The 19579-nt window shown below is 37.7% G+C and overlaps 2 protein-coding genes across 3 annotated transcripts in view; one reads left to right on the forward strand and one right to left on the reverse strand.

Annotated features, from left to right (window-relative positions):
* afmid (arylformamidase) overlaps window positions 1-19579 on the reverse strand; it is a 47285-nt gene that overhangs the window by 11438 nt on the left and 16268 nt on the right. For both annotated transcript variants that reach the window (XM_043714933.1, XM_043714932.1), the window contains 7 exons: window positions 18721-18811; window positions 16211-16301; window positions 8700-8804; window positions 6359-6407; window positions 6032-6117; window positions 5492-5564; window positions 1542-1639 (listed from right to left, as the gene is read on the reverse strand). In XM_043714933.1, coding sequence (XP_043570868.1) covers window positions 1542-1639; window positions 5492-5564; window positions 6032-6117; window positions 6359-6407; window positions 8700-8804; window positions 16211-16301; window positions 18721-18759 — 541 coding nt within the window. In that variant the 5' untranslated portion in view covers window positions 18760-18811. The remainder of the gene's footprint in view (window positions 1-1541; window positions 1640-5491; window positions 5565-6031; window positions 6118-6358; window positions 6408-8699; window positions 8805-16210; window positions 16302-18720; window positions 18812-19579) is intronic.
* The window catches only part of tk1 (thymidine kinase 1, soluble), a 29611-nt gene continuing 28783 nt past the window's right edge, over window positions 18752-19579 (forward strand). The window contains exon 1 of the mRNA XM_043714935.1: window positions 18752-18840. The gene's annotated coding sequence lies outside the window, so the exon portion shown is untranslated. The remainder of the gene's footprint in view (window positions 18841-19579) is intronic.

Raw genomic sequence — 19579 nt, forward strand, 5'->3', positions numbered from 1 at the left:
CCATTCAAATATCTTAGTTAAACACCTAAATAAAAAAAAACTTGACAAAGTGTGAGCTACATGTTAAGTGTGTCTGTAATGCTAACACTCACATGGTTTCTTGTGGTGCAGTGGTACTATTATGTTGCAACATAAACCTGGATTAGAGGGTTGATGTTTAAATCCCACCTGTCCTGGACTTGTGTTTTAATGTGTCTGAACAAGTTGATACCTACAAAAGTTCACATATTACTGCACATCTGATTACTCATGTAATCACACATAAACTTTTCTCATTGTTTAGTGAAGGTTTTCACATGTCAACCTCCTGTTCAGCTTCTGCTCATGATGAATAAAAATTTGAAATATCAATCTGAAATGTCAAAACTGTTTCAAGTATTCTTCATGGAGCCATCTTGAAATGTGTTATGCTAAATTTTGTTATTTTAGGGCTTTCTCCAAGTTATGAATGCCCGACTTATGAATGCTGGTACTTACAAACCAACCTCCAAAAAGCCTATTAGTTTAAAAAATCAAGTTGCATATAATGGTTTGTACTAACAAATGGGTGGACTACTTTGTGTGATGCTAAAATCACTGCATGTTTTTAATGTTTTTATACCTAAATATACACACACACACACACTCTCTCTCTCTCAATTATAAATACTGTACTATAGTTATATTTATTATTATTACTGTATTATTATATTTAAGATGTATTAGGCAAAATGCATACTATATACTAAGACAAACATTTGACTTATTGATGCCGGATGTGAACCGTATGTAACTTTCTGACTTATATACAAATTCGACTTATAAACAGACTGAAAAACAGAACTTGTTCGTAACCTGCGGACTTCCTGTATTACTCGGCATGGTGGCTCAGTGTTTAGCACTGCTGCCTCACAGCTCCAGGGAGACCCAGATTTGATTCCAGCCTCGGACGACCATCTGTGTGGGGTTTGCACATTCTCCCCGTGTCTGCATGGGTTTCCTTCAGGTGCTCCGGTTTCCTCCCATAATCCAAAGATGTGTGGGTTAGGTGAATTGGCCATGCTAAATTGCTCATAGTGTTCAGGGATGTGTAGGCTAGGGCATTAGTCAGGAGTAAATATAGAGTAGGGGAATGGGTCTGGGTGGGTTACTTTTCGGAGGGTCGGTGTGGACTTGTTGGGCCGAAGGGCCTGTTTCCATACTGTAGGGATTCTAATTCTAATTCTAAAAAACTCTACTCAATATTGTGATAGAATAAAGGAAGGTTTACAGCACATCTGGCTATTAACTTGACCTGAGAGTGCTTAATGTTCACAGTAGATACCTAAAATAGAAATGTATTCCATTCCCAACATGAACACGCCTCAGTTTGGTGCATACAACAGTTCGTCCCATATGAGTTTTACTCAGGGATGTGAGGAGGAACATCAATACAGCTTTATGTTCCCAAATAATAACAAAATATACTACCCCAGGAATGCCTTTGGTTACTGTAATTGAAATGATTGAAAGCAAAACTAAGTGCACTAATTTGAAGTAACTCAATACCTTCCTGTTCTTACCTTTAATATCAGGAGAGATACCATACTCTTTCCAATCAGTACAAAGTACCATGGCTCCCACATGAGCACCAGCAGAATGTCCACAAAGGTAAACACCACTACAAAACACACAAAAAAAGAGTATAAATCTTTGGTGAGTTGTGTCTGAACAGAAATCAGCTCTGTATCTCCCCCCTCTTTGTGCATTTCTGACAAAGAAAACTTTATTCAGAAGACCATTTAAACTGCATTCTTTTTCTTTGCTGGAATAACAACAGCCACTGTTAACAATTGAAAGTTGTGCAAGCATCTTTTGTCCCGATGAATTCTGACTTCAACAATGAATTCTACTGGAGGGTATCCTTTTTTTTATGGGGAATTATTTAAACAGTTACTGTATATTAGTGAGTAGTGGAGCATGAGATTTGCTCCCTCTTCCTATATAATCTTAATAGAAAATAAATCTCTGGAATTGACTAATTTGACTTCAGCTTTACCTCCAGCTGCTCCTGCCCTCAGGGATCCATTACTGCATGGTTCAGCGTGGAAAATTCCCTAATGAAGCAGCTGACATTTTCTTAACCAACAGGTCAAAGAGAGAATGATTAAGAAATGACAAAATTAATTCATCATTTTCAATGTTTCTACATTCAAAGGACTTTAAATCATAGTTCCTTAATAATATGTGTGTGCTACTTACGGTTAGCCTGCACTGCTTCCACTTAGTTTGCATTGAGTAAAGCTAGTAAACGTTGTCTTACATGTAGCCTGCAGTGTCTTACAGATAGCCCGCATTGCTTCCAATCAATTTGCACCCTTAAAGATAGCTTGCATCTTTCAAAGGAGTGGTAATCTATGGCTAGGGCAAGCACTCAAAGTCATGCAGTAAGTCACATTGTCCTGGAAGAAGAAAGAATGCAATACTGGATATTGTGAGGGCAGTCTTTTTTGGATGATGTCTGGAGGTCCAGTGGAAAGAAGGAGCGATGTTGCATATCCACAGAGAGCGGCACGAGGTCCTCCAGAAACATAGTCAAAATGCAAGGGGAAATGTCAAACATGAAGTCAGGGTCAGGTCATGAGGACCTGAATGAAGTTCTAAATTTTTTGAGCTCATACAAGTCACTTTTAAAGCCAACCCTTTCAACTGGGGAGGTGATGGCCTATGGGTATTACTGCTGAACTGTTATTTCAGAGACCCAGGTAATGTCTGGGGACCCAGGTCCTCTCATGGATTTGAATTCAGCAAAGGTCTGGAATTAAGAGTCTGATGACAACCATAAAGCCGTTGTTGATTGTTGAGGAAAACCTAAGAAATTGCCATCTGACCTACATGTGATTCTAGATCTTCAATAACTCTTAAATGGCCTCTGGGAAATTAGGGAAGAGCAATAAATGCTGCCCTAGCCACTAGTGCCTACTTCCCATGAAAGAGTTAAAAAAGACTGCAGATACTGCTCAACAGTACCAACAATCCCTATCACTAAGAACTCTTGGCTAATATTCATAAGCTTACTTCACCCTCACATTTTTGAGGTCAGCCACATCATCCAAACAGATTGTTCAGTAGACTGGACGCAGTGGATGTAGTGTACATGGATTTTAGTAAGGCATTTGATAAGGTTCCCCATGGTAGGCTTATGCGGAAAGTCAGGAGGCATTGGCTAGTAGGAAATTTGGCCAGTTGGATAGAGAACTGGCTAACCGGTCGAAGTCAGAGAGTGGTGTAGATAGTAAATATTCAGCCTGGAGCCAAGTTATAAGTGGAGTTCCACAGGGATCAGTTCTGGGTCTTCTGCTGTTTGTAATTTTTATTAATGACTTGGAAGAGGGAGTCGAAGGGTGGGTCAGTAAATTTGCAGACGATACGAAGATTGGTGGCGTTGTGGATAGTGAGGAGAGCTGTTGTCGGCTGCAAAGGGACTTAGATATGATGCAGAGCTGGGCTGAGGAGTGGCAGATGGAGTTCAACCCTGCCAAGTGTGAGGTTGTCCATTTTGGAAGAACAAATAAGAATGCAGAATAGGAAAGATGTGGAAGCTTTGGAAAGGGTGCAGTGGAGATTTACCAGGATGTTGCCTGGAATGGAGAATAGGTCGTACGAGGATAGGTTGAGAGTTCTCGGCCTTTTCTCGTTGGAACGGCGAAGGATGAGGGGTGACTTGATCGAGGTTTATAAGATGATCAGAGGAATAGATAGAGGAGACAGTCAGAGGCTTTTTCCCCGGGTACAACAGAGTGTTTCAAGGGGACATAAATTTAAGGTGAAGGGCTGAAGGTATGGGGGGATGTCAGGGGTAGGTTTTTTACCCAGAGAGTGGTGGGGGCATGGAATGCGCTGCCTGTGGGAGTGGCAGAGTCAGAATCATTGGTGACCTTTAAGCGGCAATTGGATAGGTACATGGATAGGTGCTTAAGCTAGGACAAATGTTCGGCACAACATCGTGGGCCGAAGGGCCTGTTCTGTGCTGTATTGTTCTATGTTCTATATTCTATGTTCTAGACTTTCCTCTCTTTTGGAGGATCAGGTGGAACACGAACTGGAACAAGCTGAAGCTAACCAGAGGAGGAAGGCTGTGACTGCATATCCTTATGCCCATGGAGGAGACAATGCTAGTCATTATTGGAATGGCCATTGTCAAGGTCATGACCAGAGACAGGGTTGAAACCAATGGTTTCAGCTGACAATATCCTCATAAATAGTCCTCCTCACCTCTCACTTCCTCCTATTTCCATAACCTCTTCTGATTTCCTGGCCTCACATAGAATCATAGAGTCATACAGCACAGAAACAGACCTTTCGGCCCAACTCATCCATGCCAACTCGGTTTCCTAAACATAACTAGTCCCATTTGCCTGCATTTGGCCCATATCCTTCTGAACCTTTCCTATCCATGTACCTGTCCAAATGTCTTTTAAATGTTGTAACTGTACTTACTTCCACCACTTCCTCTGGCAGTTCATTCCATATATGCACCATCCTCCATGTGAAATGTTGCTCCTCAGGTCCTTTTTAAAACATTCCCCTCTCACCTTAAACTTTTTCCCATTAATTTTGGACTCATTTAACTTAAAGAAAAGACTTTGGCTATTTACCTTATCTGTCCTCCTCATGATTTTATAAACTTCTAGAAAGTCATCACTCAGCCTCCTACACTCCAGGGAAAAGAGTCCCAGCCTCTCCTTATAACTCAAACCTTCCCAATTTGGTAACATCCTTGCACAATCTTTTTTGCATCCTTTCTCGTTTAATAACATCCTTCCTATAGCAGGGCAACCAAAATGTTCCATCTCTTGCTTTCCACTCTTCCCCTCTTGACATTAGCCTGAATTTTTCACTTTTCAGATACCCAAGTTACCTGTCATCAAGGGCAGATGGCAAGAGTAATGCAAATGGCAGCTCGGAAGGTGAGACTGTGAATGAGTTCAACTGCAAAATCAACTAATGCTCAGCCAGGTGACAGAAGAACACACTGATGCGTATGCTGAACAAAAGGCCTCCTGAATTCAGAAGCCTGCCAAAAAGCCAGTTTCCAATCTTTAGTAACATAAAGATATCCAGCACCAACTCGGTACAAGTTTTTGGCAAAACTTTGATTCCAAACTTTCTATCATGACATGAAGCAATTGTCAATTCCATTTGCCCGCTAGTGAATCCAACTGTGATGTAATATCTTTAATGTTGATGTCACAATTTTCATTGCAGCACAAGACCAGCCATTCAGAATACTGAATTGTCATGCAAGATCGGCTTGTTGCTAATGCAAGGTCAGTTTGTTGTTATGCAAGCACAGGCAGCTGCCCTCGAGTCTATGGATTGCAGGTTTCCCGGCGGCGGGAGGCTTGTAAATGTCACTGCAACAAATTACTGGAATAATTGAGGCACTTTGCTATCTTGCAACAGTTACTCCATGGAAGAACCTTTTCTGTTTTCCAGCCTTGAAATTCATACATGTGATGTGAGATCTTACCTCAAAGAAGAATACTGTTGCACAATAAAAGCTACGCTACGTCGGACTTGAGATACAATTAGGTCCATACTACCTGAGAATTCAATGAAAAAATGTCTCAGAATTTAATTTTAAATTACAGTTTCATACAGTAACAGCAGATTTGAAGCTGGTGTTAGATCATTTTATTATCCAAAACAAAAATGGTCCTAAGCCAGCTTCTGGAACTGATTTTTACCCAGAGGCCTCCTTGTTGGCCTTCACTTCCGTAACAGATGAAGAAAGTTACAGCACATCGAACAGTATTTATAAGGTAATTTTTATTTTGTCAGTGATTACAGAAAAGTTTGATGGAAATAACATATAATAAGAAATGAGAATAGCAACAATGATTTTATGACACCAATTACTCTTCTTGTAATGAACTCATGCTGACAATGGAGTGGCCTAAATAAGATTTATTTCATGACAAATATCGAAGAGATGAAAAGTTTTGAACCCCAACATGATCTGGAATTTCCTGGTCTTGCTACTGTTGGTAACAGGCTCTGCTCTACCTACCTTTTGGGGCCAAGGTGTAATCAACAGCAACAACGATTACTCCAGCTTTATTCAATGGAGGCACCATGAAACCAGACAAGTCTTTGCTGCAATCAATGATAAATCAATATTTTAGCAGAATCACTCTTTTATACGCCCCGTGGTAACAAACTATAGAATTAGGATGTTCAAATCATGTTAATTATCATAATTGGACCCCCAGTAACTGTCTTCAATCACAATGTACTTATTACTCTACTACTGGTTTCTACTCACATATTTTATTTTTGACTTTTTTTAATATTGATTATATGGAATAATTTTTCAACATTGTTTGCTAAGACTCACCTCAGCAACTGCCAGTAACCTCCATGAAAATAAATCAGCAGAGCTGGTGCTGTAATTTTATCAAAACAAAGTTAGTGTTAGTCTGCCTTCACTGCATTCACCTTCATCTGTATTTGTGTTACAAAAGATTTAATGAAAGCAATTTCCAAAATCAGCATGGTATTATATATACACATACAAAGATAGAGTAGCAGGCAGTTCATATTTATTTTAATGACACAATTATCTTATAAAAAAACTCAAAAAGTACTTTTTTTAGTTTCATTATCTATATTTTAAGGCCTCTGCTTCTTTCTCTGATGTCCAAATTCCCAGTATCATACAGCATTTCCAGATGAGAGGGCGAACAGCTCGTCTAACTATGGTATTTACAACTGGTCACAAAAACAAGTCATATCTGGATTTCCAGCGAATAACTATTTAACTATTGAACTCAAGAAACTGATTTCAGATCTAAAGGTGATGCAATGTTTATCAGTTCACCAACAACTGGTTGTTTGAGATGCTTAACAGAAACTCTAACCCAGTGGGTTTCCTACAGACAGGATTACTGCTTTCCAACCAGATTGCATTGAATGCTGCCTCTCTAGATAATACTGCCTGTCCCCAAGCTTTCAATAGACTGTGATTTATTATTCAGCAAAATAAGAGAATTACAGTGTCAATTTCATATTCAGTATGCCAAAGGATGATGTTTCAAGCTGCACAGGAACACAAAGAAGCACTTTAGGAAATGAGTGATTGTAAAAATTACTTTCAGATCAAGCAACCTGATTCACTGATAAAATAATCCAGATTTTAAGCAAGATCTTCCTTTGCATTATGTGAATGGTGTTGGATCAGTTTCAAACTTGAGTTCTTCGGGTCTTGGTACAAACTCAGATCAGACTTCTAAGTTACTGTTACTTCAAAGTTATTGTTAAACTGTACATGATGGTAAGGCTGCAGAGCAGCATGCTGGATGCTGTACAGGATCCAATTTCTTCACAAAACACTAACACACCACTATTGAGGTCACAGTGATATTACAGTCTATCTCAGAAGCTCATCTATATATTCACTAAAATATATTTTACATTTTACATATAATGCAGCTTTTCTCTTTAGCTCTTTGCCAACTCTTGCATTTGAGTTTACTCATAATCTCCATGACAACTCATTAATATTTTTGGATTTAGGTCACTTGTGGAAAGAGACTTTGCCTCACAAGTGAATATTCATGCACCAGATGAGGCTGCACAACTTCTCCATGCTAGACTCTCATTTTTGACTTAGTGCTATTGACAAGAAATCATTGTGTGAAGTCACAAGGGTACCATTTACAAGTTGTCTTATTTAATTGCTTCACCATATTATGTGGCACACAAGCAGGAGATAATTTATTCAGAACCAAAATCAATGCACTGGGAAATTAAATCAACTGAATTTATAGATAAAATGTGACTATAACTTGTGGTGAAGTTATTAATAAATCACATAACAGTCAACTCGTCTTGTCATGGTCATCAGTAAGGCTTTCCGATTTTTGAAATGTAAGATAGTAGCAATTTCTAAATCTCTGGGAATGTTGAATTGCAATACTTCTTTATTGCACAAGCACATGTCAATAATGCAAGTGCATGGAAATGAATTACATCCAGCTAATGTGTTTTATTAACAAAGTTTACCTGGCCAAATAAGCCTTCAGCTTTTATGCAAATCAGATTCCTTAGTCCCAGGTTAGATGGTAGATGTCCATTTGCTACTTTGACAGCAAGTATTCTATTTATTAGATGCTTGTTTACTATCACATGAATTGTATCTCAATAGCAGAAGAATTAATGATATTCAATCTATATTGGGAGCCATACAGACCAAGAAGGTCCAAAGTCTGATTTTACAACAGTAGTGGACACTATCTCAGTGTGGTGAGAGTGGTGTGTTTATTGATGGAAAGTGGCAAACATTCTTTTTAAAGTGTCAGATCTATCCCCTTGCTGTAGTACCTAACCTGCACATTAAATTTGAATTGAATTAAATTTCTTTGCCATAGTCCCATGTAGTCAAATAACTTGGTGTTGTTTGTCATCAAGATTTATACATGAATAATAGACATTCAGTATAAAGCTCTAGGGTACACCTGGGAAATAGATTTGGTCAAAGAATCATGACTACAGAAGAAATGGATCCAGAAAAGTGTCAGGGATAAAATTGCTTCCCCAAATGCAATTCCTATTACAGCACATTTAAAAAAGCCCAATTAGCCCCAACAATATAAATATTTACTGCAAAAAAGCATTTATCCAAACTGATTTCCCAGTGAGCTAAAATGATTAATGTTGGATTATATTCTTCCACAAACCTGGTGATGGATTTGGAGGGAGATAAACATCTAAGGTTTCACCATCTCCTTGTCCGTATGCAACATCCAACCAAGTCTGAGCTACATTGCGACCTTGTTCAGTCCCTGAATGGTGCCAAAAACAGTGTTTATTTTGGGGTGAATACACAAGTTACCTCTTTAGAAACATGATAGTGACACAGTGTTTTGAAAGGCAACATTAGCACTATTGAGATCTGTATACAGATGTTGAGTTCCCGTTTGGCTATCTGAAACTCTATCACCTCAGAGTCAGAATGTTTTAAGATAAATCATATCCTCTAACCTGACACTTTGTGCTGTAGTGAGGAAGTGCTGCACTGTCAGAAGTGCCATCATTCAGAGCAACGCTGGCAGATTCCTCAGAGCAGGTCACCAGTGAGATCATTCATTGCTTGTTCCTAATAAAAATATTTTGGTATGTCACTCCATGTTTTAATTTTCCTGTTCTTCATGTTTTTGTTACTTCACTTTTTGTTTCACTGACAAGTGCTTATATACAACAATCAGTTAACTCTATCTTTGTTAATATTTAATTATTTTCTGTGTATGTTTTAATGTGTAATAATGTACTTGTTTTTTTCAATGTGTAATGATTCTGAAAAGGAAATAATCAAAACATTCGAGCATTTATATTTCTAATGTAGCTATAATTCTTTTGTATCCAATACCAATTCCACAATGATAATGATCTGAGCATTCCCTTTACCCATTCAACCTTCTCCATCTGTTGGTCACAACAAAATTAACCGAAAACAAAAGATCCCTTCCATCTTGGATTTCTTTCCCAATTCGGATGTACGCAATTTAACGAAACTTTCTTGAGTTAGAGAAAGAGGGAATTTATTAGTTAATAAACAAGAGGAAAATGAAACTTTAAAAAAATCTATACTGATTAGAAATGCCAAGTGAGTAAAAAGATAAGAGCAAAAAAAAAGAGAGAAATCCATCCTTTCCTTTTCACCTACAAGACAGGGGTGTTGAGTAAATATTCTTCAGCTATGACACAGCATCACCTTTAAAGATAGAATCAAATCTGTCTGCATAAAGGTTAAAGTTAAAAATCACACAATGCCAGGTGATAGTGCAACAGTTTTATTTGGAAGCAGTAGCTTTCGGAGTGCTGATCCTTCATCAGGTAGCTGTGGGACAGGATCATAAGACACAGAACTTACAGCAAAACATCACAGTGTCATGCAGCTGAAATGATATATAGAACAAATCTAAATTGCTGTTGTCTTTCATCTTAGAATGGGTTGTAGGTTCATTAATATGTAAATCCCAGAACTTCTTTCAAGTCACATTGCCTAGATAACTTGAGCTTTTATGAAAAAAGGTGACATTTCAGCTCAGACAATGCATTACATGTGTGATGTTAGAGTCTGTCAGACTAGTTCTATTTCCAAAGTAGGAATTCGTAAAACATTACATGGATTGACTGCTGCATTGACGGCCTGCATGTTGTGCGCTTTTTGAGCAAAATAGAATGTATCTGTAAATACAATTCAGCAAAATAGAATGTATCTGCAAATATAATTCCTATTTTGGAAATAGAACCAATCTAACTCAAGATTGGGATACAGACCGACCCTACCCTCACACCTTTAATGCATTGTCTGAGCTGAGATGTCACTTTTTTTTAATAAAACCTTAAGTTATCTCCAGAATGTGACTCAAACGAAGGTCTGGGATTTACATATTAATGAACTGAAACTTGCAACCCACTCTAAAAGATGAAAGACTTAACAGCAATCTAGGTTTGTTCAACGCAGGTATACCATTTCAGTTGCATGACACTGTAATCTTTTGCTATAAATTCTATGTGTTATGATCCTGTCCCACAGCTATCTGATGAAGGAGCAGCACTCTGAAAACTAGTGGTTCCAAATGAACCTGTTGGACTATAACCAGGTGTTGTGTGATTTTTAACTTTGTCCACCGCAGTCCAACACATCATGCATAAAGGTTAGACAGGTCATGGACAGATTGGATGTTGTGTTGGAACTAGCATGTTTGATCCCTCATGGTTTGTAATTATACTTAAATACATACACACTGATAAAGTGATAATAGCTGTCCAACTGTTTCAACAATGTAAAAGGTTTCAGATGTCCCTCCTCAGGAGCTAATAAATATTTAAGATGGCTGATATAAATGTATGGAATGTGAAACCCCCATTGTAAACAGTTAGCTTATCATTTGTAGACTGCATCACTCTGCCAGTTCCCTGAGTAAACCTCATGTGGTACATAATATATACATGGTACATAAAGAGATGATATTTACAATTGTAATGGTTTCAATAGTGTGTGTTTTCCATTCCTTTTGTGATGTATCACTTGATGGTGATAAAGGCTTCAGTTTCTCTGATAGCATCCATATGGTTTGTTGTCACATGTACTGGCTGATGAGCGTCTGTAAGCTGTACAGTTACACTCACTTCTCTGACTTCATTTACATGCAAGTGTGCCATGGTTGGAAGTTTGAGAACATTGTTCCTTGGTTGGTTCTTTTTCGCATGCGGCACTTGTCACACGTTGGGTTTCTCTAGTACTTGAGCTTCTTGCCATAGTTTAGCCTGATGCCTTCTTGCATAACACAGTTAAAAATCACACACCACCAGGTTATAGTCCAATGTGACAATCACCTGATGAAGGAGCGTCGCTCCGAAAGCTAGTGTGCTTCCAATTAAACCTGTTGGACTATAACCTGGTGTTGTGTGATTTTTAACTTTGTACACCCCAGTCCAACACCGGCATCTCCAAATCTTGCACAACACAGTTTGCATAAATCACAAAATGCTGGACAATATTTGGATGGTTGAGATAAGCCACATGATTTGAATATTTTGCAGACCCTATTGACGGGTGTAAGTCAAAAAGCTGCGGGCCTGCTACAGTTGCTTCAAACTCGTGCCCATCCAACAATGATGCTTCAAATGATACTTCTTTGGGTTTGTCTAGAAGGACTTTTCTGAAGGATTTAATGCGTGTAGAGGCAATGACAAATTCCATAAACCTTTCAATTAAATTAACTTCAGTGAAATCACATTCTGTACTTTTGCAACAACACCTGCCAATGAATTGGCCAAATTTTTTAGCAGAATGTTGTCGGTATGACAAGAACTCAAGCCTATGAATCCTGAATTTGAGTTAAATTTCAAACGGATCTTCTAAAAATTGAAAAATGTTGTCAAGGTCTTTGTGGTCAGCAGATTTTATTTTTCTTATTCCTTTATGAGGCTGGTACAATTACACCATTTAAAAGGCATTCGGATGGGTATATGAATGGGAAGGATTTGGAGGGATATGGGCCAAACGCTGACAAATGGAACTAGATTAATTTGGGATATCTGGTCCGCATGGATGGATTGGACTGAAGGGTCTGTTTCCATCCTGTACAGCTCTATGACTTTGTGATTCTATTTCCCAAAGCAATAAGAATTTGACTTAAAGTATTTTGTTATCAGTGAAATAATGATTTTCTTTCTTTAAGTAACTGAAATTATGATGATGTAATTGAATGCCAATTCAAGCTCAGACGTTTTCTTTCATCTATACTGTACAGCATTATGGTTTTAAACAAAGGATCTGTAATACAGTTTAATATTTTTCTTACTTTTTGTCATTATCGATTTCTATCTTTTTGTCTCTTTCTTAATGTTGCTGCTTTAAAGTTTCTGCTTTTGAAAAATAACCGAGCAGTTCAAAGTTTGTGAGAAGATTTGTAGCTCGGGTGCTCGTTGTTGTGGTTCTGTTCGCCGAGCTGGGAATTTGTGTTGCAGACGTTTCGTCCCCTGTCTAGGTGACATCCTCAGTGCTTGGGAGCCTCCTGTGAAGCTTCAACACAAATTCCCAGCTCGGCGAACAGAACCACAACAATAACCGAGCAGTGCCAAACATGCCCAAAAGTGATATTGGTGTAACACCACATGCACCTTTTCTGCTCCTTTTGCACTATTTCTGAAAAACAAAATTGCAGAATCAACTGATACCTGAACATAGGTGAGGCCTTAATAATACCAAGAACAGTCCTTTTCCAGCATTTTGGTGACACTTTATCCTAGGATCACTTTGCTTAATGGGAGCTAACCTGGATTTTTTACAAAGCTTCTTTTCTTATAAATCAGACATACCGAGGCTTCCCTTTTTTTTAAAAGGTGAGCGTACTGAGATTACTGTGCTTCAGTGCAGGGTGTAGCACTTTGGTCTTGACTGTCCATTGTCAATTTCAGCTTGGAAGAGTCACAGTTAGGACTCTTCATAATCACCACTGCTGCTTTCACCTTTACAACCTTTAGTACCAAATTGCTGCCAATAGCTTTCAGTGTCCATTTAATCCCACCATGATGTTTCTTGGATCTAACACCATGACCAGTATGGTATAGCCTATGTGCTCCCTATATGCTATCTCATGTGGTAAATACTATGGACTAGGTGCTTGAAAGTTTATTAACAGCACTATTTATACTGTTATAAGATCTGAGACTTACATATAATCAGGTTGTTATGCTTAGTAATGTTATTTGTGCACTGCATAACTGTAACTCTATACATGGGTGACTGTAGTAATTACATACTGCTACTGTGACTGCTACTGAAGGTGGGCTGGGGATACCAGAATGTCACATGTCATGATGTTGATCTTCATGTCATCTAACTGACTTCAAGGTACATGCCTTTCTGTAATCTATGCAATAACACAACTACTTTCTTCATATTTCCTTTCATTACTTGCTTAGAAATATTGCTTGTCACTATGGCTGAGCCTGACATTATCATCAACCCCAAACTACTCCCTTGCTGAGATCAATTAATTTTGCTCATCAAGGGAGTGAAACTGGATAATTCCTCATTAATGACTGTAAACCTCCTGGATTGTCCTGGTGTTATCAAGATTTTTTTTTCAAAAAGCTGAATATATCTCCTGCAAGCAACCTAAAAGAGGCATTAAAAATTTATTGCTCAAATTCAGACTTGTTTCATTTTAATATTGTACAAGTGCTAAAATTGACTAATGAGCTCCTACTGAAGATTGCACCTGATATACAGAGAATCAGGAACAAAATTCCTTTATGCAAATACAATAAAAACAATTAACAGACAATAGAGAGACAGACATATCAGAGTGTATTAATGTTTGTTTTTACTTTATTTTTCTAACTTATTCATATGATTTTGTACTTAATGTTGGACTTTCTAATTCTTTAGTTTTAAAAAATTTTTCCAAATAATTTGTACTTAAGAATCTGTACCTAGGTACTTTTGTCCCTAAGATCATACCATATGTGGCGACTTATAAACTTTTCAATGTACTCATGTGCGTACATGTGACAATAAAACTAATTCTAATTCTAATGTTTTTTTCTCATAATGAAGTTGCAAAGATAGTTCTTATGGTTTTGATACTGAACTAGCAATTTACAGCATGAAGTTCTCTTCAACGTAAATTTGACCCAGCAGCAGGAGTTCACGGGTACAATTCAGTAATGGCCAGTTCCACTGCTCTGAAACTACTAACATCAACATCAGACTTGAGAGAGAAACAATGAAATTTCTTTGTATTCTGGACTGGATCATTTTTTTTAAATTTATCTGCAGATTCCTTTCCTCTCTTTGTAGTTGAACAAATGTAATGCTGAGAGTTGTCATTTAGTTTAATTCGTAAACCGATTATTTTCTTCTACAGTAGGTAAAATATTTAGAACACTGCTGGGATAAAAAAAAACACTTGGGACAATCAGTTATACTTATGCTTGTTTGGTGTTACATAAATAAAGAACACAAGTGCATTAATCCACACGAAGGGAAATTTTACAATAAAGGTAGATTGGCATAATTATCTGCCCTGCTGACAATGGACAATATTTTTGTCTCTCACAGCCTTTCTGCTGACTGGTGTTACGCCGATTCTTTAAAACCTTCACTCCAGGCACAAGAAAAAAATCAAAGAAAATATCAGCTCTAGAGTGTTGGGTGCATCTTGAAAGATCTATGCAAAGCAAGTAGTGTTTTTAAGTAGTGTATTTGCTCATTGAACATGGCAAAGCAGCTCTTACTGCATATCACATGTACAGTATTCATTCTGTTATTATCCTAGCTGATGGTATTGCCAGACAAGACAAATCCAAGACAGGAACCTGACTTGATAGATCATAATTTTTTATACTTCGTTTTTAGCAAAATGCTTTCTTGCTACACTGTTAGTGCACAATGCTGTAAATTTTCCTTTAACTATAGATTGGAAATTTATTACAAAAGACATGGAGATAAAGTAGAATAATCTAAACTATGTTTTTATAATATTAATTCAAAGAGTTTAAACACTCAATACAGATTTTGTCCCATTAATCCCAAAGCTTTTCTTTGTAGATTGAAAATAAACAGCCTTTGTAAAGTATCCTGAACACCCTGATCCAGTTCTCAAATCATTCAAAACCATCCAAACCACCACTCATATAATCATCACACCAATATTCCCGTATCTAACACCTCAGTAGGTTTAAGTCACTTGGGTTTCAATTTTTGTATTGAACAATGATAGCTCCTTCCCGGTATCTTCTTTAAGTATCATATACTTGAGTTTCCCTGCACTCAGCTTAAGTAACCAATTTCCAGTTTTTTATCTGGTATGAAACCAATATTAACTCCTCCCTCTAAGGCCCGAATTCATTATATGCTTCTCTTAGGAACACTATTGTATACAGTCATTCTGTTTGAAAGTCTTAACAAAACTAAAAAAAAATCCATGTTTAAAAACTGAAGCCAAAAGTCTCTCTGTCTCAGCTAAAGGACCCAAATTTAAAGAAATTGCATTCCAGACTTCTATAACAAACCTTTGAGGGCCCATTATTTACTATAATGTGTCATAAGCAATTAAAAATAAACAAAACTCCATTAGTGCACCAAATGCATCAACATTACAGCCAGGCTTCAAAAATTATTTTTTAAAGAAATTAGTGTGGTTCCTTATTGTGTCATAGAGCTATACAGCATGGAAACAAACCATTCAGTCCAACTCGTCCATGCCGACCAGATATCCTAAACTAATCTAGTCCCATTTGTCAGCATTTGGCCCATATTCCTCTAAATCCTTCCTATTCATATAGCACCAGCCTATTCAGCCTCTCCCTATATCACAAACCCTCCAACTCTGGCAACATTCTTGTAAATCTTTTCTGAACCCTTTCAAGTTTCACAACATCCTTTCTATAGCAGGGAGACCAGAATTATAAATGCATCACTCATTACTACTCATTTAGGCAAGCCGCCCAATACATATCATTGAAATTACTTATGACTGGGTTCTCTTTCATCGAAAAAATGGTGCAGGATTGGACAATAAATGCAGCTTTTTTAATAATATCCTCATATCCTGAGAACAATTTAACAACATTCTTAAAACCCAATTTGTGGAAATAGCAGGTAACAACCACCAGATGAGCAACTGTTTGCAAACTGCAATATATATCCGGCATTCTTGGGAGTACTAACCTTTAGTAATTTCTTTGATATGAGCTGCTATTACAGTATCCTTGTCCATTCGGTGTGACCAGCAGCTCGGAGAATACTGCTTATTAAGTTCCTATAGTAAATAAAAATGTTAGTCCCACATCAAATACTCCCAATTTAATCAAAGCAATCTGATTTTGATTCTCAGACCTAAGAATCAAGTACATTTAGTTTCTTATAAACTGCTAAATATCAATTTATATTCAGAGCTCTTTTCACCAATATGAATCACCTGTTCAATTGTAACTTAGTTATAGAAGATAATTTTTATTTTGAATATACAATTAAGCTCTTTTGCCAAAGATTCCATCTGCACGCATGAAGACAGTTCTCAAGAAATACTAATGTAAAATGGGTGGCACAGTGGCACAGTGGTTGGCACTGCTGCCTCACAGCGCCAGAGACCTGGGTTCAATTCCTGCCTCAGATGACTGACTGTGTGGAGTTTGCACATTCTCCCCGTGTCTGCGTGGGTTTCCTCCGGGTACTCCGGTTTCCTCCCACAGTCCAAAAATGTGCAGGTTAGGTGAATTGGCCAAGCTAAATTGCCCGTAGTTTTAGATGTAGGGGAATGGGTCTGGGTAAGTGGCGGGTCGGTGTGGACTTGTTGGGCCAAAGGGCCTGTTTCCACACTGTAAGTAAGTAAAAAAAATAACAAGACTTATATTGAATGTGAGGAGAATGCTGATTGGTTGGCAAATGGACCCTGGTTGGTAGAGGGGATGCCATGGATAAAACACTAATAAGATGATGAATGATAGACAATTGCTGGAAATGTGTTGCTGGAAAAGCGCAGCAGGTCAGGCAGCATCCAGGGAACAGGAGAATCGACGTTTCGGGCATAAGCCCTTCTTCAGGAATGCCCGAAACGTCGATTCTCCTGTTCCCTGGATGCTGCCTGACCTGCTGCGCTTTTCCAGCAACACATTTCCAGCTCTGATCTCCAGCATCTGCAGACCTCACTTTCTCCTCAATGATAGACAATTGCCAAGCTTTGTTTAAAGTTTAAAGTAGACATATTGACTCTGATTGGTCAACATATTTACCTGAGGAATTAACCAGAGAATTGGCTGTCCTTTATTTTGTTGTGTTGAAACAAGCACATTGTATGTACGTTTTCTTTCTGTTTGCCAAGAATGTGGTCCCTTGTATAAAGACATGTAGCTTCATGTAAGCTCAAATGTGCCACACTATGAGCCGATCTAACAATCCTAAATTGTTTGTCAGCATGACTATTTGTACACTCAGGATTATTTGACAAATTCTGTTCAATTAAGCATTCACACCTAATGTTGGACACTGTGCTGCAGGTTTTGCAAGCACAAGCTAGTTGAATATTGTCAATACCTTGCCTTTTGTGAGCATCCAAAGGGATGCGTTATTTAGCATGATCTGCCAGTCATTGGGATGTACCTACATTATCCTGGCAATGAAATTCATATCACACAACATTCATTTGTGTGATTTACAGAACATCTTTTTAGCTTAACAGCAGCATCCTATTAGTTGCAAGCACGACTTGTGTTGTTACTGCATTGCAGCAGCATGAAACAGCTAACAATTTTTGCCAATTATCCTGATGTCAAAACGTTTCAACAAAGTATATCCTTTTTCAGCAACACTCAAATTCTGTAACGCCAAGCAGCTATTAGAAAATAAATAAAAAGAAATAAAACAAACATGGAACATAAAAGCAGATTCCATAACTTTGGTTTTCCCAGCATAGAGCTTTGGATGCATGAACACTTATCATGATTCAATATGTTTCAAAGGAAGGGATAAAGAAATCATTCTGGTGACTATTCTGTATTGTTATTGTTAATTTATGCCTCCTGAAACACAAATGGATGCAACCAAGTCACAATTTTCTGGGCAGCTCAAACTTGTATAATTGGGATACAATAGGCATTCTGTGCATCTAGAATCATAGAATCCTAAAAGTGCAGAATGAGACCATTCAGCCCTGAAACACTTTCACAATATAAGTGTTGGTAAAATGCCAAGTGTATTTGGTTTGCTGCTTTGCCATGCTATTTTAATCCAATAAATATTTCTCAACGCAACACAGACCAGCTGGATCTCAGATGTCCAGTTTTAAATTTAACTTTTGCTTATTAACTCCGATAGTTTCTTATTTGCAGTAAAGATACAAGAGTACTAAGATACTGCTATGGTTGCCAGGACTAGATCTGTGCTCATATCCTATAGAATTCAGGCTCAATTAAACATATCATGTGAAAAAGTTGAATTGTGCAGACCCCAGGATATGGTTCTTAATCAAGTGACAGCTAAAAGAAATTTGAATTCAGCTTAACAGCTCCATTAATAGAAACACATTGAGATCTTGTTTGCAACATGTCTGTCACTGTGGTGCTCATCTCCTGGTTTCCAAACACACTGAGAGCCCATTTAGAGCACAAGGTACGTACTGTTTGTTGATCAGGTCTAGAGAGGAGAGGATAGATGAAAAAGAGCTAAACAATTTCACTTACGTCTTTATTCATTTCCTTCCAAAGACTCATTCTGTTCATTATTCAAGTTCCCCTCAGATAGTTGAACCTTGGCTTGGAATCCTATAGTATCCTATCAGTTGAAAGAACAATGATGAACAGGTGAGTTATTATCAGCATTTTAATGGACTTTAATAATTGTTTACATATGCATTATGCAGAGTCTAAGGCATTGTTTCAATTGTTTGTGTAGTTCTGTATTACATTGCTTACAGCATATTTTAATATCACACTAAATGTTAATAACATTGCAGTAGCAATCAAGTTCCAGCTTGTACTTAAGTATGTTGAAAAAACATGCAAGTTTCCTGACTAGGAATAGTTATTTCAACCAACCTGTTCAGACATGTTACATGCAGCCCCTGCACAGGTGGAACTCAAACTCAGATCTTCTGGCACAGAGGTAGGGACACTATCATCTGTGCCATAAGACCCATTTCTGACATGGCTATACAAGCAAGAAAATGGGAGAATCTGCCTAAAGATGTATTTAAGTTATTGCTCAGAGAAATTAAGACATCCAATCAAATATTCGCTGAAATTATTCACATTTGTCACCTCAATAAAGCATCTTAATTTTGTTGCTATATATTGTGCTAGGCAGCTATTTCTCTAAGAGAGAGCCATTTAAAACCAGTAAATTACTGGTACCACTAAGATTTCAAACAGTAAGAAGAAATTGAATAAATTTTGGTAAAGTAAAATCTGAGTAAACATCAGATCAATAATCTGAACCATATCTCCAGAGAAGACACTTCTAGTTTTAACAAGTAGATTGTATGGGGAAAGACAATTTATTGGCTTCATGAGGTGAATCAATAATTTGAATACAGGAATGGAC

This window comes from Chiloscyllium plagiosum, chromosome 24, assembly GCF_004010195.1.
Source record: "Chiloscyllium plagiosum isolate BGI_BamShark_2017 chromosome 24, ASM401019v2, whole genome shotgun sequence".
Lineage (NCBI taxonomy): Eukaryota > Metazoa > Chordata > Chondrichthyes > Orectolobiformes > Hemiscylliidae > Chiloscyllium > Chiloscyllium plagiosum.